General features: G+C 49.8%; 1 protein-coding gene across 3 annotated transcripts in view; it reads right to left on the reverse strand.

The window, feature by feature from the left end:
* NSMF (NMDA receptor synaptonuclear signaling and neuronal migration factor) overlaps positions 1–9,878 on the reverse strand; it is a 48,776-nt gene extending 38,898 nt beyond the window's left edge. The window contains exons 1-2 of one of the 3 annotated variants that reach the window (XM_035564703.1): positions 9,654–9,878; positions 1,831–1,892 (exon numbers count right to left, since the gene is read on the reverse strand). In XM_035564703.1, coding sequence (XP_035420596.1) covers positions 1,831–1,892; positions 9,654–9,748 — 157 coding nt within the window. In that variant the 5' untranslated portion in view covers positions 9,749–9,878. The remainder of the gene's footprint in view (positions 1–1,830; positions 1,893–9,653) is intronic. The other 2 variants (XM_035564704.1, XM_035564705.1) reach the window with 2 other exon arrangements.
* Between the last annotated feature and the right edge of the window lie 11,583 nt (positions 9,879–21,461).

The raw sequence follows: 21,461 nt of genomic DNA on the forward strand, positions 1-21,461 counted from the left end.
ACTAGTGTCAAAGACATCCTTCATTTGTTCAGTGGGAGTCATCGGATCGAAGCTAATCGTACAGCTGAGCCAAAGGTGAAGTGTTCAGAAAGTTGCAAAGCAACACTGAGATGCACTGAATTTCTGCAGGAAGGAAAGAGTTGAGTTCTCTCTTATTGCACAACTGGGATGAACAAAAGGGAGACAGATTTTCTACATTCAACGTTTTTATAGAATAGCAGCCTTCCTACCACAGTTATTTATAAAGAAATGCTACAGACTGTGTTAAATTATATGCTGCAGAATTTCAAAAGATGACTTTAGAAGTGATAAATTTTTTTTTCTTCTTCTATAAACACTCAGAATCATTTCTAGGGAATTTTACTGATTTATTTCCAATTTAATACTGACAGATCCTGTAAGAATTTTGGTATATCCACATGTACCTGTCTCTGCTCAATTCTTAACTATGGCAACTAAATTCACTTGCATTCAAAAAGGAATTCTTGTTTTGCCTGCAAGAAAGGACCAGCAAAGGCTCCAGCTGACAGAAGCAGCTGCAAAAACGGCCACCATAAAGTCTGCTTTTGCCATTCTGGGAAGTCTCCTCAGATCTGCCTGGCCTGTCTCTGCAGGCTGTCCAACCCTCTCCTTCCCCATGCCTCAGACTCCACATCTCAGCTACATTAAACCCCAGCCTTTTCCTACCCTTTCTCCTCCCCCACCACCACAGGTTGTTCTTAGATCAAATGCTGTTAACAAGTAATGTGTCGCTGGAGTTTTCCAAGCCTGAAAAAAATATCAGAGAAAACAGCAGTACATTGTTTAAAAGCCCTTCCATTCACAAAGCTAGCACAACTCAGCCAAGGACAACTTGAAGGTCATCAGCACAGATCCAAGAAAAAAGGCAGGGACTCCTTCACCAGGCTGTCACACACTAGAGTGACCTTACTCTTGCTCTCTGAGTAAGAAGCTTTTCCTGCCTGTAGAGGTCTAAACAAACACACATTTACAGTTTACATAAAATGATAACGTCACTCTACATTGCATTCTATCTGAAACTCTTACAGGGGACAAAGTTGTTAATGTTACAGAACAAGCTATTATCCGTTCACACAGGATTTTCCATGGATTCCACAGGATTTTCTAATGGATTTTTTGTAGTGAATTTAATGCCTGCAAAACATTTTCTTTCCTCACTGAGAAGGCACAGCCCTGTTACAAGCCAAGTGAGTTTCTCTCATGCCCCCTGTCCATCAAGTAAAACTCATCATAGGCTGACAGGGACAATTTCTGTATCTACGAAATTAACACATTAGCTAGCATATGCTGGTGTCCTCAACTAGAGGAGGCAAATCGCTTTTTAACCCCTGCTGAAGCAAACCCTGGGAACAAATCCAAAGGTTACCTTTGCCAGCAAAGACAGATTGCAGAACACATACTACGCAAGTCAGCTAACACACCAGAAATCACTTTTTTTTTTATTCCCCAGTGAAATTAAGACCTAAGAGTGACAAACCAGTGCAGAAGTCTTGTGCAGTGTGGTCTTTCATTCTTCAGCTTAAGACTCTTCCAAGAACATCAGCTCTAGGGGCGAGTTTATGACAAGGGACAGGGACAGCTCCACTAAGACTGAACTTGTCCCCACAGCCCACCCAACACTTGGGTCACCAAACTGCCTTTCCTCCTCCGGGGCGCCACACAGATCCAGAGGGTGACTCCTGTCTCTCTGCAGCCGAGATCTCACACTAACCCTTTATGATAAATCAACGTACTTTAATTCTGAGGCCTATTTATTAAATAGGTGCATGCACATACAGATACAAACAATGCATGTCTGCAAACTCTTACCTGAGCCATTTCTGCCTTCGGGGTGGTTTTGTGAAAGATATTCTCCAAAAGCCCTTGCCGCTCTGCACATCCAAGCACCACAGAAGGCAATGAGAAGAGAAAAAAAGAGATGAGTAATGGTTAAATGCCAAAGAAAGAAGGAACAGTTCAATACACACTGCTGCTTTCCCTCAGCTTCAGGGAAGCTTAAACAACTTAAACAAGCTGCAGTAATGGTGCAGGCTACCCCATTAACGCGCCTCAGTTTTCCCCTGGCCAAAGCATTTCCTTAAACAGAGTCGGATTACAAAGACAGGACTGGTTTAGCCTTCAATTTCTCTGCTAAGATTGAAAGTGATGAAATGTACCTGTGCTAAACTTGGTCTAATTTCTGTGGTGCCTTTATCTCCCAGCTAGGAACTGGGCCACTGCCTCTAGCCACCCTGTCCGAGTGACACTCCTCCCTGCAGCCCAGGGGAGAAGGTATCTCCATCCCAACCATCACCCCCATCTGCCTTTCTACTCTGGTTCTGGATGCTCTCATCTGTGAACAATCACAGCTCAGATATTCATCTTAACACCCATTTCACCTGCCTCGACCCTAAATTCTCAAGCACTCACTACGTCAGGATTACTGGACGACCTTATTTGAGAGACTCCACAAAAGCAGTTCCCTGTTCTCCGATGGATTTAGGTCCCATGGATGACAGATTTTACTGAAATATATTCATACTCAACCAGGCAGGGTGAGCTTAACCCTTATTACACATCAAGGCCTACGTAAGACAGCAAACCTATGAATATTCCAACCTGGGAAAAGCTTTCTGCATTCAGCCCACACATGAAAGGGAAGGTCAAGGCATGCATTCCCCAATATAACACCGGGTGGAGGCTCGCAGACAGCGGGATCAAACAGGCACCCCCCTCCTTGGGAAGCCAAGATGAGTACTCTCAGCCTGTGAGCACGCTGGCATCTCTTGCAGGGGGAGGCGATGAAGACGTGGCAATAGGGAAGAATCTTCGTGCCACAGCATCACGTCCACCAGCCTCCTCCTTCAGGGGTGCTCAGCCACAGAAAACCCCCCTCCAGCTCAAGGTGCACCAAAAGGCCATGCTCAGAAAGGCCACTCAATGCCTAAGTGCAGAAGGGCTTTGACCTCCAAAACAACCTTCTGCTCTGCTACCCAACGCCACACTATATCCCAGTCTGGGTAGCCAGGATTTTCTCCTGCTGCTTTTATACGTCCCCTCCCAAAGGGGCAAAGATGAAAAAAGCTAAAAGGTATCTCCCATAGCGACTAGGGCTGGAAGGAGTGGGAAGTCCATTTGTCATCCACAGCCAGCAAAGGGGATCGATATGAATGATGAAGAAAGAGAGCAATTTAATCTCTCTGGGACTGAATTTCAGCACAGCCAAGTGCAAAACGCTTTGGAGCAGTGCAGCTGGAGCTGTGCAAGAAGCGAGGTTTAACCTCTGCGTCATTATAGGCTAATATATGGAGCTGAGGCTCTTCTGTTTCCAGACTCCTGCCCGTCTAGTACCAGGCTGTACCTTTAGACACCAGCCTGGGGTGGCAGTTGCCCAAACTGTCTTGCCCAGTGCCTACGTGCTCCCCAAGACGGTCACGCACAGGCTGCGTCACACGGAGGAGCTGTACAATTAGCGCGGCAGTCTACAAAGCACGAAGGGATGACTGTCATGGTTCACCCATTTGGGAGGACAAGTGCCTCATGGCTGTTCCTTGTCCCCGTTACCCTTCCATCAGGGCAAAACGCAGGACTTGGTCTTGGGACAACAGACAAATGCAAATTTGGGAGCTGGAGCGTGGCACCACCAGGCCATGGCTCTCCTCCTGAGCTGCTCCCACACTCCAGCTCAAAAGGGGCGAAGGCTCAGCTAAAAGCCACGGCTGGTCTCACTTAGCACTGAAAACAGCTCTGCTTCCAGCAGAAGGCTGGGCTAGGGACTTCCAACATCTCTTCAGTGAGGACAACGGGACACTTCTATCCTTGGAAAAGACTTTGAAGTTTCTCTCGTGCATCAGCAATCACTCCATGGAGAACAATAATAATGAGCAAATTATCAGTGAGAGAGCACAGGGATTTATGCATAAATATACTCTGAACTATGAAGATAAAACTTAGTTTATAACTAGTTCAAAAGCTCCAAGAGCATCTATTGCTATCCTCCATTCATCTCTACCGACCCATCTGCCCTAAAATCTGAACCAAGGCTTCATCCTTAGCTTGCAGACTGTGGGGTCCCGACCTGCCAGTGGCTAACATGGAGCCAGGGAAGCGCTGCTGCCCTCCATCCCACTCGTTCCACAGCAAGAACAGCATCGCTCAGAACCAGAGCCCGAGTTTAAAGGTGCTCCAGAGCCTCCCATTTCCCAGGCAGAAGAGGCAGGAGGGTTGAATCCTGCATGCCAGAGCCCCCTGACAACAGGCGACTGCCCGGACTTCTCCTCGCAGAGCAGAAGCCCAGTTGAGGAGCACAGAGCTACTCAAAACGCTGCTGCTGATGCCAGGCTGAGCCTGCAGCTGTGGCCCTGCTGCTCCACTGCTCTTGCACGCCACCGGCCAACCCACGAGCAAACGACCAGGGACACTCGATCGCAGCTCTCCAGTGACAGCCAATGAGCCAGAGAAGCCCGCACGGAACAGTGTGCATCGGGGGCTTTCCAGCCAATTACACTCCAAACTTCAGACTAATTTTTTGCCTGTTATCTCAGTGGTTCCCTTCTACATTCCTGCCTCCCATGTGCCACCGGCTTCTCCTTGGCTGCGCCTCAGCAGATCTCCCACAGATGTCTGCATGTGCCCTTTGCCAGGGGGACTCTGATGGCCACGCTTGCTCCTTATGCCTGGCCTTGCTTTGCCAAGCCTTTTGTGCTCCTTCCCTGCCTCACTGTGCTCAGTCACCCCAGTTCGCCAGTATTATCAGTGTGCCATTTACACCATCTCCTCGTCTCTCTGCTGACACGATCAAAATGAAGTCAGAGCAAAATCCAGACGGATGGTAACTGCTCTGTTCACCCCATTCTTTTATCAACACGCAGTATTAACGCAGGCTGCATGATCGCAGTTTTCCCTAAGCTCAGTTCTGCCACCGCTATCACAGCCACCACCGCCAAAGCCCATCAAGCCTACTCGTGGCATTGGACAGAAACCATCCAGCTGGGCTCAGAGCTGAGACACCTTGGGACAAGTTAACTTGTAAGAGAGAAAAGAAGGAAACCTGCTTCACCCAAGTGACATGAAGCACAAGGTGCCTTACAGATACACGGCAGAGGAACTATAACCCTGCGAAAGCAGCATCCAAATGAGCAGGTAATACTGAGATGTAGTCAGCTGATGGCATGACAAGTTCAGCCCTGACTCATCTAGAGGGAGGTTTTCATTTGGTGGCAGATCAGACCTGCACGTAACACAGCCAGTACAGTGTCATTTAGCAGAAGGACATCAACCAGGGACTGCTGCCTTCGTACGCTGCGCTATTGACCATAACCAGCAAAAAGAAGACTGCCACTGCCTCAGAGGGAACACTACCATCTTCTCGGGCTGCTTCTCCATCAGAATGACTTCCAGGCTGCGGAGGGTGGGATGGGGTAGTGTGACGCTGGCAGCAAAAGCAGCTGCCCCTCTGTGGGCGTTTCTCAGTACTCACGGTGCACTAGGTGCCAAAGCTGGACTCAGGTCTGGAAGAGAAACAGACTGAGAGCTTGTAACGAAGCACAGAAATTTAGACATACATTTGCTAGAAGGAGGAAAGCGGCCAAATAACAGAGATATCAATTACAACGTGATGAGCATGGAATAGCCTTTATGTCTCTGAAATAATCACATCAGCAGGATAGAGGGGGCCTTGATGCCTACTGGCAGCTATGAGAAATTGATGCACACAAATTTATGCACTCCGCTAAACTGACACTGAACTGAGAGGAAAAAACGTGTATTGAAACACTCGGTGATACACGAAAGCCTCGTGATAACTCCATTTCAAGCACTGCTGCAGGATAAGCAAAACTTAGAGTATTTGGGAGGATTACATTGGAAAATAAAGAACATCCACCACCCTCTTATGCATCCTCAGAAGTACTTACTGCCCAGAGCAGGAATCTGTTGTGACAGTGTCTGACCTCAGGAATGTGGGAGTGAGACCTCCTGCCCCAGCAGGACCCACATCCTACAGCAGCAGCCCTGCTCACCATCAGGCAGGGAAGGGAACACCGGCAGCATGCCCACTGCGAACAGCTCAGTCATTGCAGACTGTTGATGCCTACGTTGTTTAAACCTGATAGTAACAATACCCCGACAAAAATTAGTCTTCTGCCATATCTGCGTACCTGGAAAATTTTAAGTTCTCACTCAAGAAAGGGAAATCGGAAGTCACTGATGGAACTTAAAGTCCCCACAGTCTTGGGGGAATTTATGTTCACAAAGCTCTGGCAGGAGGAATGAGGACAAAGCAGGAAGAAGATGAAGAAGAAGGTAACTGAAACATGAAAGAGTTCGTACCATTCACAGGAAAATTCACAATCAGAAAAAAGGAATCTAGACTGCATGGAGAACCCTGACCTAAGCCAAGAAATTACTCACGCGGTAAGAAACCTGAGGCAAGGCACACATTCAGCGTTTGTCGGTATAAGATATGCCCTTTCTCAGCAACTAGATCTTCGCGGCCTTGTTTAAAGGCATCCTCTGGATGCCTCTAGTCAGCAGAGGGGAAGCGTGATCAAATCCTCCTCTCTCCAAGGGGTACCTTGGACCAGACACCAAGGTCCTGGGTAAGATGAAGTACACACAATTCATGTGTTTCTCGTGACAACTGTAACAAGGAGAGGTGCTTCTGGAACACCCAGCAAAAGTCTCACGTCTTACTTGCCCACACTATCACACAGCTGCTGGCCAGAGCCATGCAAAGTGGACCTGAAGGGAAAGACTTGGTTTATTGCCACATTTGGGCTGCCAGTGCTGTTCTGCAGGGGCCAAGGCTACAAGGATGGAGGCAGCCTGTTTCTAAAGGCTTTGGCTCATCTGTGCCCTTGAAAGCGTGCTGAGGAAGCCAAGGAGAGCGTGTCAGACGCTTCTTGGCCAGGACCCTGACGAGAACCGCAGCAGCCGGGGAGCTGCCGGCAGAGGGGCAGCACCAAGGTCGGGACTCGAGGACAACCACACCATCCCCGCCACCCGTGTTGTGCCCCAGAAGCTGCAAGGCCAAAAAGCCCACAGGAAGGAAGCAGCGCAACAGCGAGATCTCACGTCCCCGCACTTCAAACCCGAGCAAAGCCCCACCGCCACGCCAGCGCCGCCGGCCGCAGGTTGGGTGCACTGTGCTGCAGCTCTCTCAGGAGAGGACAAGGCTACAGAGACCACAGCTGGCAGCACCACGGATGCCCTCAACAGGGCTAACACCGAGCAACTACGCCGTTATTTCTGAGAGCTACTTAAAAGACCTAACACACAACAAACTGCATGGAGCTTAATTAATTCTCCTGGGACAGGAGACTCCCCTGAGATGCTCTGCAGAGATTTTAATTAAAGAATCTAGGGAGCTTGCACCTTCTGCTTAAATCGCATTACTCACAACAGCAAACAAATGATGCTCCCTGCTCAGTAAGACGGGTAAATGCGCACACATACTCCAGCCATGCATAATAAAAATATATCAGTGGCCACTCGGACTTACAGTAACTTTCAAGATCTGATTTATCCTCTCAAGAAGTCACCTGCCCCAGGTGAAATATTAACAGGGCAGAGCTCAGGAGGTGCAGAGAAACAATCCCTGAGCATCTCCTGCCCCATAAAATCAGGATCCCGCAGCTGCCTACACAAAAGCGCAGGGGACCTGATCATTGCAGCGCTGTTACCAGCGCAGGTAACCCAAGTCCCCAGCCCTCCTGGGAAGGACAGAGTAGCCTCTCTCTGTAGCCTTACCTACCGTCCTGCAGAGTCCTCTCCATAGATAAAGAAGGACATGTAGGATGCATGGAGGAGGACCCAGGGCAGGGCAGAGAGGATGTGCCTGCCCCAGGAAGCCCAGAGGAAACCCATCAGCAGGCAGATCGTCACTGCTGTAGAAATGCCGAGGGTGGCTGGGACTGCACAAGCCAGGGGCTGAGATGCCTGGCGCGGCAGGATGGAGGCAAACGAGCAGCGCCTGCTCCCCACCAACACCCTCTTCACCCAAAGCTACAACCCAGGGAGCTCTCAACCCGTTTTCTGCCCTCCCCGAAGGCTTTTGCAATGAGGCATTTCTAAGTCAGGTCATGAATGTGGAGACAGAGGAGCACCTGTCCTGTGCTATAATCTACGTGACCAGACACCCCTCAGAGACCTTACATTCCCTAGCCCAAGCCCACTCACCCAACCTTCCTGGTCAAACCACCACCAGGCACCTCCGAGCTCCCACGTAGCAGCAGCGTGCCGGTAGTTGCAGCAGGTATGTGGCAGACCAGAACCCCCGAGACACCTCCTGGACTCTGCAGAGTAGACACTACACGAGTAGTATCTGCCCATCCTGATGCGGGCATTTGTATTCAAAACGCGTTCGCTGCTCTCGAACACCCACACTACCATTTGAAATCTTCTCGCCTATTACAGAATATGTTGTTTGTGTGACTGCCTGTCTAATCCTACTCCCAGAGCCCCATTACAACATTTATGGTGCATTTTGTGTCATTTCTTTACATCCACTTGGCTGACATCTGCCAAAGGGAATTTCACTGCCAAATCTTTGAACACCATTGAAAGCACTCACGTTTGCAGTTACAAACACGGTGCAGCATTACATGCGGAAAAGTTCCAGGTTCTGCCTGGACAGCTTTCTCCAGATGCACTCCAGACTCTGAACGATGGATTTCTTTACAACGCAAACAGACAGCAACATATAGACATCTTTGGATGTGCTCCCCTCATGCCATAAGACGATATCCTTCCTTTTGGCACAGCAGAGATGCCATAATGCTGAGTTAAAGTCTCAGCGAGGTGACTGAGATCCCTCAGCAGCACGCACCAAGTCCTACACACGACTCCGGGTTATTCTAATGCAATTTTGTCTAACACAAAGGAGGCGTTACGTAACGCAGCTGAAAAGTTTATTTCTTCCCATTTTTCTCAGCCTGCCTGGGTGTAGCAGGCTCTGACAGACCTACCGGTTACAGGGCTGTGCTGGGGGAGCGGCTGGCCGCCGAGCCCGTGCCCCAGGTATCGCGACGCTCGCCGCAGCGTGGCAGAAGGGTCACTGCTGTCCTTCCAGGCAAAGGGCACGGACACAAGGCTCGTCTGCGGTAGCTTTGTAAACTTAAGCATGATCGAGCCCCAGATACATTTTCCAGGACCTCCTACGCTCGATGCTAGGAGCACCGGGACCAGACAATAAGCGGAATTCTGCACTGTAGGACGAACGGCATGGAACCAGGACAGGCGCAGTGACGAGCCCAAGTCTCCTGGCCGGCCGGGGTGGCGGCTGAGGACACTGCGGGATGGGGCAGACGCGGTGGGTCCGGGTTTCCACGCGGGTGGGTCCCCACTCTGAGGCAGGAGCCCCCTTGAAGAAAGCCTCCGACTCTGCCCTCGGACACGCGGGTGGCATGCGAGGCGAGGAAACCCACCGAGCAAACTGACCGTGCTCCCGGTTCCCTGAGAGCACCGGCTCCCAGCCCTGCCGAATCCTCCCCCGACCCCTCCGAAGCCCTGCTCCGACTCACCTCGCCCACGGCCGGGGTGCGCCCGGCAGCCGCAGCGGGGCCGCAGGGGCCCCCCGAGGGCTCCGGGGAAAGGACGGGGCCCGGGGGTCGGCGCACCGCGCCCGGGGTCGTTGCCGCCCCGCCGCCACCCACCTCACTTTGGCCGCCACCGACGACATGGCCTCGTTCCTCAGCGTCTTCCTTTTGGACACGGCTGTGCCCATATTCGCGCGGGGGGCAGCGCTCATCGCACGACCCCGCGGCTGCCCATGCCGCGGCGGGGCCGGCTGCCGGGCGGCGCTCCCTCAGCGCCCCGCCATGGCGCGGCGGCGGCGCCCCCCGACCCTCCCCGCCCCGCCGCGCTGCCCCCGGCGAGTGCGGAGCTCCGCCGCGGCCGCTGCCTCCTCATTGACTGCGGCAGGAGGGAGGGCCCGGGCGCTGCCCGCCGCCCAGGAAGCGCCGCTATATTTGGCCGCCGGCTCCCTCCTCCGCCCCCGCCTCCTCCTGGCGGCTGGCAGCGGACGCCTCGGGCTGGGCAGACCCCCGGGAAGGGTCCCTGAGCCGAGCCCCCGCCGGCTTCTGCTTGGACCTGAGGTGAATTTGCAGCCCCCGAGGGCGGCCGGGGCCGGGGGGCGCTTCCCCGCGCTCCCGGCAGAGAACGGCTCCGTCGCCTGCAGCCGGCTCGACCTCGAGCCGCCGCCCTGCTCTGAGGGGAGCGGAGCCGCCCTGGCCGCAGGTGGACGCTGGCCAAAGCAGGAGGTTTTATGAGGGGTTTGGTTTCCACAGACCGCCCTCGCACCCCGAGCCGGGGCCGTGAGGGGACCCCGAGTTGGGGCCCCCACAGGCTCAGGGGCTGAGCAGATGGGGACCGCGGGTCAGGCCTGGCCACGGGAGTCCTGCCGTCAGGCTTCACCTCAGAAGGGTCGCTGCAAACATGCATTCTCCTCTGTTAATTTCAGCCTCGCGGGGAACGTTTGCCACCAGCCCAGAACAGCACCCGTGGGGGCACAAGAGGTGACCAGAGGCAGCAGAGCCACGAGGGGCCTCGGTGGAGTCCTCCTCATCCCCGCTGCCACCCGCCACAGCAAACACCTTCCTCAGGGTCATCGGCTGCTAGAGAACAAACCCAGGGCGAGGGGCTTCCCTTCTGACCTGCTGCTCCGTCAGCAAAGCCCCGACACATTGTCAATTCACGTATGTATGTCTTGAGCCCAAGGAGGGTCTGGAAAAGTGCTTTTCGTGCAGAGAGTAGATAAAAATCTGCTTTCAGGGCACCTGAGTCAGTGGGGACGGTTCATTTTTAATTATTATTCACAGTATATGCAGAAAAAGCACTTGGGCTGTCCCACTGACTCTGCAAGCCTTCCTTGTATGGAAGAGACTGAAAGTTTGGGGGAAAAAAAAAAAACTTCAGCCCTCTCTCTCTCCATAGACTCCAAAGTAAAATCTGCAAGAAAACAGACTTAATTTGTTCAAGTCTTCATGCAACTATTTGGTTCTATTAACCTACCACTTGAAAAACAAAGCAATTCATACAGAGAGCAGAAAACCCAGCTCCTCTGGCGTGTACAGACACAAGGACCTGTACAGACAATATGTGAATAACAAATCTGCAGAAATGTATCTTTGCTTAGATACCAGCGGTGAGCAGAAAAAGTTCCCTGGGTGCAGAATGAAGACATCACCATGCTTTTTAGCTTAGACCAGCTGACTGAAGGAGAGGTACTAAGTGACATCGGCCTCTCCGTCAGTGCTACCAAAAGCGCTGGTTGCCATGTCCTGTTCGCTCAGTAGAGCTGCCCTTGCAGACAAGGGTCACACTCCTCCTGGGGGGTTTGCAGCCCAAGCAGGATGAACAGGGCACAGCTGTTACCCAGCATTGAACTGAATGATGAGACAGCTTTAAACATTGCAGTCTCAATCCAATGTGCTAATACTGGAGAACAGGTTTTAGGGCAGGTACGCCTCAGTCCTTTGTGTTGGAATTAAGTGTGGTAGAGCTGCTCATCTAATTTGATGACCAGCCTTGCTTCACACCACTGAAAACAGAGACACAGATCTAGAGGTGCACATGCTGTCACAGCAAGGGAGAAAAGAGAAATACGTGGGAATACTTTATAAATAAACTCAGCCTAAGCCTTTGAACTGTGCTTTCCCCCCCTTTTCTTTTTCAGAAATATAGGAAAAATGTTCTTTATTTCATAATATTTTTATATGTTTAAATATTTTGCCAGCTTTTGCAAAGGCTTTTTTTTTTTTTTAATGCAAACAATAAATCATCAGATTTTCTACCCTACCCCTGACATAATCCCCATCAAATCTACCTGGAAATACCCCAAAATTGCTATTGGTGACATTGTTCAGGTACAAAACAGAACCCAGCATCAATACATTGAATTTCTTCCCGCAGAAGAGGACTCCCGTTAAATTTCTGCTCCTAACAATCACAAGCCCCAGTCCCTTTCTTTCTTGTGTAGTCATGCCACCAAAGTGTTTCTACAACAGAAAGTAAGACAGAATACACCTGTTTTGTAGGGAGCACCTTATAAAAACAAAACTGTAGAGAATGTGAGCCATACAATCAGTTGCAGTGAGGGAAGCAGTGTTCAGTAGTGTCAATTCCCCAAATTAAAAAGCAGGGATGTCTCCACCTTCACCCCATTTTCAGACCACTGTCTCCCACATCTGTGCCTCCTGGAGCTCTTTGAAACTCTCCTTCTTCCATCTCTCTGAAGGTCCAGTCCAACACAGGGCTCACTTCAAAGGCACATTGGTGTCTCAGGGCTTGGGCAGATGGATTTTAGAGATCTCCAATGATGGAGATGCCACCACCACTCCTGTCCCTGTCTCAGAAATATACCATTTTCACAGGGAAGGATTTTTTTTTCCATGTCTCTAATTGTAATTTCCCTTGTTGCAATTCACGCCCCCTGCCTCTCAGCCTGTGCACCCCTGAGAAGGGCCCAGCCCCATCACTCCGTAGCCCACCCAAGCACTGGCCCATCTCTGCAGTTTCTCTCTTGCTCTCTGCTCCCTTCCTCACCCACATTTGAGTTTTCCTCCCTGCCTTTGAGTTTCTCCCAGTATTTGGGGGTCTGCGTACCCCAGTGTGACAAAGATGAGGATGCAGCCAGTGTGCCAAACGCCTTCGGCTCATTAAGGCTGGCGAAATGCCTTTGCTTCGTGCTAGGAAAAAAGTCAGGCAAGCCAGGCAGACGGCTCCCCATCGCTTCTCCATGGCAACAGGCCTTCCAGACGCACACACGTAGGCAAGCAGGCCGAGGAGGCAGGGAGCATCACGGTCCCTCTGCCCAGACCCCAAACATCTACTTGTGGGGCTCCCTGCTGAGCTCACTTCACCCTAAGGGAGCACACCCCAAAACAGCTTCAAAAATAGTTGTAGCTGGCCAGAGAAATGCTCGCCTCTTTGTACCAGCAAAGGTGACATACCCCAAACCCAAGACAGGCAAAATTCATCCTGGCCACTGATGATTTTTATCTATATAAATGCGTCACACTTCAAAAATCTGGTGTTACAGAATCCTTTCAAACAAAACAACAACAAAACCACACACTTGTCTAGTAGGAAACCCCGATGTCCTGGACCTTGTTAGGTCTAAGCCTTAGATCAAGCTGAGATGAGGTGGTCTGAGATGGTCTGATGACTCTCAGACTTGGAAGGATACAATCTTTTCATGTTTAGAAAAGTCATTTTTGTCTGAACAAACAAAAGAATGTGTACTCTGTCAAGTTAAATTCAAAAAGAGAATTAAGGTGAGCAAAAAATAATAATTAAAAAAAAAAATTATAAGAACAACCTGCAAAAGGCAAAGGCGAATAACAATAACTACTCTTCAAACTCACGAAGCACAAGAAGCTTGCTGGAGAGTCAGAAGTTGGCCATGGTGCAACAGGAGCACTCGTAGAAGATAAGGTCAGAACAAAAGAACAAAGTGAATGTTTTGCAGCTGTAGTCAGTGAGGACAAGCTCAGAGAAACTTCTGTACCCGAAATCTTTATAAGGACGTGGTGCAGGATTTAGCTCACATTCAAGTTGTCGGCAGAAGTTGAGGAGTAAATAGCCAAACCAAAGAGTACAAAATTCACAAGGCTGAGGTCGCATTCACCTAAGTGCTCAGGATGAGGAACTCAGGGATGAAACAGTGTAATTACTTAATTGTAGCATGTAATCAGTGTGCATAACAGCCTCCATGTCCGAGAGCTCTCAGGTGACAGATGGGAAGGGTTTGGGGTTATTACAGACCATGAAGTCTGAGGTTGCACTTGGACAAATTGATAGAAACTATAGTAAAGAATATGATTAGTGTGTACTTGGATACATCTGAAATTGGAGGGGGAGAAAAAAGAAAAAAAAAAGGTGGTTTTTCCTTGAATACAGGAATGCCTCATAAAGCTATTACAGTTCCTTAAAGGAGTCAATGATCATGAGATATAGTCTGCCTGGATTCCCGAAAGGTCTGTCACAGGAATTTTTTACAGAAACACAGCTATCATGGGATTAACAGAAAGGGCTTAAAATGGATAAATAACTGGTTAAAGGATTTCTCAGAAAATAGCTATCAATAGTCAGGCTATTGAATAGACGGAGGTCTTGAATGGAGCCCCACAAGACCTGTGTTGGGGTCTGCACTCTTCAGTGTATTTGTAAATAATCTTGAAAAGGAGTTGAAAAAAAGGAATGACAAAACTTGCTGATGATGCTAAGATATTCAGGGTCATAAATACATGAGATACTGAAGAATATACAAAGACCTCATGATAGTGAAAAACTAGGTAATAAAATGGCTCAGGACATCCAGTCCAGATAATTACAAAGATATGCACAGAGGAGAAAAACAATCTGAACTTCAGAGTACTGCACTGGGCTCTGAAGCCTTACCGTGAGAAACGGCCTCTTTTTCTCCCAGGTTCATCTGAATACCGTCCCCACCCAAGCTGCACTTGTGCATCACAGTCTGTTTGCTGCTTTGGATGCAGTACAAACCCAGGAGGCTGACGGGAAGCGACTCAGCAGTATGGTAAGCATAAAAACAGGACAAAGCGTGATATTTAACGCTGTTCTCATGTGAGATGACTGTAATTTCTTTGGTCCTAAGTGAGACCATGAACATTGGTGGTCCCTGCAAGTAACACTGTTATTTAGTTAACAGAAAGGGCACAATAACATGGTAGCAGTGTCGTGGAGGTGTGGGACCCCCACCCCCAGGGACATTTCCCAGGGTTGCACAATGCCACAGTGCAAGCCTGAGGTGGGGGTGCCTCCCAAGCTAGGGGAAGTGCTGAGATCAGAGAAGTGCAGAGAGGACTGGCTCAGGCAGGGACATTTTTAGCCCCCTGTTCCTGCTGTTTTGCACAAAACTGTCCCAAGCATGGTGTTAATGGAGGGGCAAAGCGCTGTCCTGAAAAGAGACAAACTGTCCATAAACACAGTGTCCCAGTTCAGCTCTTCTGACAAGTCAGAACAGTCCTGAGAGATACCAATAAATCCATGGTGGTGGGGGAGCCAGATGAGCTGTCCGTGTTTATCTGTATAGCAGTGCATGAAAAGAGTTTGAGGACAATGCTTATTGTGTCCAACTGCAATGAGAAGCTCAAAGTCTCCCAGGTACCAAGAGGTCACTGAAATATCACCTAGCTAACTTCCCACTTGGCTAATTTAGTCACTTCAAGATGTTCCTGTTGAATTCATTGATTAGAAACCTCACTCTAATGAGGCACTATAAGAAAATAACTTTCCCAAAACTGGCATAATTAAAATTAGGCAATACATCACAGAAGCAGTATCAATAGCTAGCAAGTTGGAGTTACCCAAGAATTATGGGTTTGCTTTGTGCAGATTCACTTGGACAGAGCTGTTCCTAAACGGCAAAGCACTTGGCATTAGAAAATAAGAGCTTGTTCAAATACAGTCCCAAAGATAGCTCTGATCTTTGGATGAGCATCTTCTCTGAACCAGCTCAGATACAGAACACTCAGACCCATCTTAAGGCCAACTTACTCCTGGCTATTTATAGTAAAAGACCTACCCAGTAATTATCAGGGCTGGATACAACCTCTCAGCCTTTCTTTCTGTTATGTGACATGTACCAGCCCTGATGCGCTAATGAGTGCAGTGTTGGCAGGAGGGGAAGTCAGACCCTCTTAGACCTTGATCACTCACCCTGATTACATGTTACAGAGAGGAAACCCTCTCTTCCACCCTCCTAAGTCACTGCACTTGCCCAAACCTTCTCATTTTGACAGCATTATGAAGAAGCCAAATATTATTTTACATTATCTCCCTGCTCCTGCACGAGGCAGCAAGGTCTGTAGCAAGGCCAAGACAGGAGCCACCCTACTCCTAAGTGGAGATTTGGAAGGGAGAATACATGCTTATCTTGGTGTGGAGGATGTGGACAAGTAGAACCTTCCCATCCCAAATTTGGAAAAAGCAACACTGAAAAAGGCCTTAGAGCTTTGCTTCCATAGTTTTTGCCATAGCTGGGGGTGGGGATTTGAGGGCTGGTGCACCCTTTTGGGGTGGGTGCAGCAGCTCACTAGCAGCATGTGGAGCCAGCACTCAGGGCAATGCTCAGCACCAGCATCATCTTCTCAGACGAGGGATTTCCTGGGCATGGACAACCAGGCTGCACCTCATTTGAACCTCAGCTGCAGAGCCGCTTCGTCAGCCCCTGCCGGTCTTCCAGCCCGGATCAGAGTGACTCAGAGCAGGAGTTCTTCCAAGCCTGGCCTCCCACTGGGGTCTCCCATGTTAGCACTGAATTGACCTGCGTCTGTCTAGACAAACACAACCTGAGCAGATTTTGCTGTGGCTGCCATTCTGAGTGAGAGGAAGATGACGAGGCTGTGGGATTTAGTTTGCCTTCTTATTCGACAGCAGTGCAGGAGCCTTACCAGCTTTCTCTGAGCAGACATTAGAGGTGGGAAGGATAGCTTCAGCTTGGCAGTGCCATGGAACAGCTCCTCTGGCCAGGTGATGTCTTCCCAGGCTCCCACTGCACTGCAGCACCAGCGCTGGCACACCCTGGCCCTAGCGGGAGGCCTCACACTACTTAAAGAAAATTATGTTGCCCGCCTTTTCATTATCTTGCCCAGCAAATGTTCCCATGAAATATAGGCCTAATTATCTACCCACATTCAGATTACTCTAAGATGCAATTTCCTTCTACTCTGTGGAGTTTGCTTTCCTTCTGTGGATCTCATGATTGAAATACACTCAATTAGCTATTACTCTGCTGGCTGAAATCTTGAGCTGCCTCCATCCAGGTCTCACTGGCATTACAACAGCCAGGTGACAAAAGCTCACATGTGAACCACGCAGAAGTCTCGTCACTCAGCCGTACCTCTTATTTACTCAATTTTTATTGCAATAGACTGAGAAGCCCAGTCTGGACTAAGGGCTTGCAATGTGAAGCCCTGAACAAACCTGCCTTAAAACATGGCCCAGGAATGCTAAAATAATATTATAAATACAAGCCATGCCTGGCGCCAGGTAGGCTGGAGCCGGGCAGACTCAGTCCCATGTGTAGCCTTGTTGATATACATGCAGACCCATTCATAAAATAATAGTAATAATAATAGTAATAATAATGATAATAATAATGCACTTCAGGCATTTAAGAGAGGACAAAACTACATCCAATCCCATCACATAAACCCTTCCATCTTTTCTCAGTTCCCTCTGTCCTTTCCCAAACTCCACTTTGAACATAGTCAGAGTGCTTCCCATTGCTCCGTCCTACCCCCTGCCTCCCTGGCCATGCATTCCCACTCTCCATTCGTGCCAGCAGAAAACCCTTGTTCCTGTCTGCCAAGTTAGTTTTCTGGCTGTTTACTGAGCCCAAAAGCACGAGAACATGAAGGGTGAGCTGGGCTGGCAGCAGTGCTCAGAGGCAGCCTGGCTGCGCAGCAGCTCCCAGGCCTGTGCGGGGGTCAGGCTGGGAGCACGCAGTAGGTCCCCTCCCTGCCTAACCCATCAGGAGCCCAAAGGAATATGAGAGCCCCATCGTGCCCCACTGCATCATTGTCCGTGAGTTTCTACAGTTAATGCTAATGCTACCACCAGAGGAATTCATGCCAGCATTGGCATTGAACAGTTTCGGGCAACCATGCAATCAATACAGGTAAGAGGAGCTGCCAAGGACCCAAAACAAAGGCTACAGTGGCAGCACAGGAGATTGTTACAGGCTGCATTAGTCGCTTGGTTGGGATCGTTTCAAAGGTGTGCTCCTACAGCTCTGCAAGGGAAGTCACTGCCCAGGAGACAAAGAATTTGGATGAGACCCCTTACTTCTGAACCAGAAGAGCTGCCAGCAAGACAGTGGGCATTTCAAGAGCAGCATAATAATAATTTCATCTTCTTTTCTTACAGTAATACAGCAGGTAGGGATAAATAAAAGAAGCCCAACAGTCAGACAAGCATCAGCTATAGCATGAGGGAAGATCCAAGCAGGATGGTAACATCATTTCATTCCTGTTGGTTAAGTTAGTGCCTTCACATTGACATAAACCACTCCCTCAGAATAAACTGCGATAAATAAAACCAATCAACATAACAAAGGAAACAACAACGTGGATGTTTCATGCAGGGAAAACACTCCTTAACCTCTCTCCTATGCAGCCCCTCAAGTGTGGAAGCAAAGGCCCTCTGGAGGACTTTGGTCTTGCTGCCTCCTTGAGACATGACTCTCACCTACACTAGAGCAGCTTTGCTTAGACAAGTTGTGACACTTGTCCTGGATGGGAAACCCCCTCCCAAGGTGATGTGTTCCCTTGTTGTGCCACCCCTCCTGGTGAAAGGAAGCCTATTTTGCACCTACCAGAGACAGGCCTTACTCCCAGGGGCCTCCAGCACCGGCAGGGGCCATTCAGCAGCCGTGGAGGTGCAGGACTTGGCCCAAATGAAGGAGGTTCCTCAAGGTCGGGATTCCCGAAACAGCTCCAGGAACAGACCAGATGGTAATTGATTGCTCAATGATTCAGTGATTACTCAGTTTTTGCTCCATCCACATCTCAATACTTCACTGTTTGGCAAAATAACAGTCTGACTTTGTCCTGACTTTGGTGCAGCACAGCAGAAGAAACAGTGAAGACTGAGGTGGCTGCGTTATGTTTATGGAAGAAGAAATGTTGCTGTTAAAGGAGAGCTTGTGTGCATGTACTCTGTAAACATCTAAATACTGAAGCTCTGCTCCGATCCCACCCTGCACCGCGTCCAACCCTCGCTATATCTAAAGGTGCTGCATACAGACATGAAACCATTTCCAGCTGTTTTGCACATTTGCAATTACTGTTGGCAAAAGGATTCAGGCAGAGCTGGAAATGCAGCATCCATATTGTGCACAGCCCAGGGCACGGCAGAGCCCACCTTGCTCCGACACGGGCACTTCTGCCTGTCACAAGGCCGTGCAAGGGAGCAGCAGAGAACGTGGGGACTGATCCTGCACAGAGCGAGGCCAAAGAGCACAGAGAGAAGCAGGTAGAAATGTACGGGGAAGATGACTCAGAAAGCTCAGCTGGAGGATGATAAGGGATGCATTTAGCCTTTCCCTCTGGGTGGGCGGAAGGGAGCTACTTGCGATGGTTATGGCAGAAGGAGTGAGAAACCAAAAGGGAGGTGAGGAAAAGAGGAGAGCTGGGCTTTGCTATGTTGTGCTATGGTGTGTGTTTTTGTTTGCAGTGCTTTCCATAGCTCTCTACTGGCCTAAACTGTGTACCTGCATCTTTACTGATGACAAGAAGTGGCTCTGGGCAGCACGGGGAGATTCACCCAGCAGCTGCACACACATCCAGGGCTGTCGGCAGCTCCTGACCACGGCAAGGATGTACCAAGACAGGAGCCATCTGCTTCAGCTGGGGCATCACACGAAGATGCAGGCAGCAAAGAGCCAGTAGGTTAGATCCTGTTAGCAAGGATAACAAATTCCACATTTGCAAATAAAATAGCCCAGGGCATGGGAAAGGAATGGATGCAGTGTGTGTGCGCAATAGGAGGGGGTTATGTGTTCTGCTCTCTCTGCCTGTGCCCCACTTCCAAGCTGCCTTGCAGGGAGGGAGAAGAGCAGCCCCAATGGTTCACAGTGAAACCAGAGAGGGGCTGAGAGATTGGCCAGGGGCTTGTCATGGGCAGCAGCTGAATCTATCACCGTTCTGCAGGAAAGGAGCTGGATGCTACTGCAAAATTTCAGCTGAACTGGAGCCGACAGTGGTGTGCCCGTGCGGAAGAGGTGAATGTCGCGGTATGAGAACTGGTACAGAAATGTGCCATCGTGTGCAGCCTGCGCAGGGCTGGTGTGGCACCGGGTGGAGGATCTGGCCTAGTTCTGGCAGTGGAGGGGACGTGGGCCGGTTGGAGACGGCGCAGAGGGAGCACAAGGAGGGATGAGATGGTGCAGAAGCACAGCCTATGAGCAAAGGCTGAAAGAGGGAACGACTCACCCCAGAGAAGTAAAGACTTGGGGAGAGCCACAGCAACATGCTCCAATTAGATAAAAGGCAGGACAGGACAAGAAGCAATGGGATTAAACTGCCACAGGGAAATTCAGGTTAGACAAAAAGAAAAAGCGCTTAACACTATGGATGGTGAAGCAGCGGACCAGGCTGCCAGGGAGGGCAGAGACATCCCAGCACGGACAGGGCAGCTCAGGCACTGTGTTGGGTGCGATGGAGGGAGCAGAGCCTCTCCTGGGCTCCAGGCAGGCTGGATGTCTCAGCACGGCTGCTCCGTCCTGCTTTGCTAACTCCTGGGTGCTCCGGAGTCACGTAACTCTGCCATGGACTGGTACGGCTTGTCGGTACCCGTGAAACCAGCAGCTTCGCAAACTTCACAATGACGGTGAAAGTTATGAGGGAAATTGAAGGGGAAAAACCAACAGCTTCTGAGTGGAAAATCAGCAGTTTCAGAAGAACTTACAATAGGGCAAAAAAGCTGGTACTGCACAGTCGAGAAAATGTAACTTTGGCTGAAAGCCAATCCTCAAAGTTGGTAACCTGAAAACAGCCACTGGAGGCAAAATGACAATATATATGAAGAGGAAGAAAGTAATAGATACCAATCAATACGTAGTGATCACCAAAGTGAGTTATGAAGCAGAGATATTGGTAGGGGAAGGTAGACAGAGCAGAATCCATGGCTGGCAAAGCCATGAGCAGTAACAAGTTGTTCTCTGTTAGAAACAAGAGAAGCGTTAATGAGTTTGTAGGTCTGTGTCATAGACCTAGAGAAGCATAAGAAGATTTTGGCCAGGAACAGCCTCTGGGTGTCTCCAGTCTGATTTCCTGCTTAGGGCAGGTGTTGGCATGACACCGCCTTGCTCAGGGCTCACCCAGTCGAACTTTGAAACCCCCCGAGCCCGGAGGAGCCATGGCATTTCTAGATGAAGAGGTGCATTGCCAGTGACAAGGCACACACTGACTCTCTGCTGCCTTTAGTAAGGATGGGAACGTAAGGCACAAAGATGATGAACTACTCTCTGGTCTACCAACACCGGAGAGCATCGCAGATGACATCCGTGGGGTTTCTGAATCAGCAGACCCACACGGTTTGCACCTGAGGGCAGTGTGCTGAGCTGAGCTCCCTCCGTTCACGCACTTCTGAAAAGCCCAAAGCCTGGGGACGCGCCGAGTTTGGCAGGAACCAATGTGGTGCTCGGCGGGTGAAACGGGCGCCCTGGTTAACAATCGGTTGGTCCAGCGTGACGTTCAGATTGAAAAATGGAGAGGACATGCAGGATTCAATTAATATCGAACTCAAGGATTAAAAATACACTCCGTGTGGTCTAATGGAAAATGTCTTGTCAAATGAGCCTCATCTCATCCTTTGAGAAAATTGTGAGTTTGTAGATAAAGGTTACCATGTAGCCATTATTTGCTTAGCTTTTGGCAATGTGTTTGACTTAATATCATATGACATCCTAATTACAAATTTAGCTCTATACAATC

Source organism: Cygnus atratus, chromosome 19 (genome assembly GCF_013377495.2).
Source record: "Cygnus atratus isolate AKBS03 ecotype Queensland, Australia chromosome 19, CAtr_DNAZoo_HiC_assembly, whole genome shotgun sequence".
Classification (NCBI taxonomy): Eukaryota; Metazoa; Chordata; class Aves; order Anseriformes; family Anatidae; genus Cygnus; species Cygnus atratus.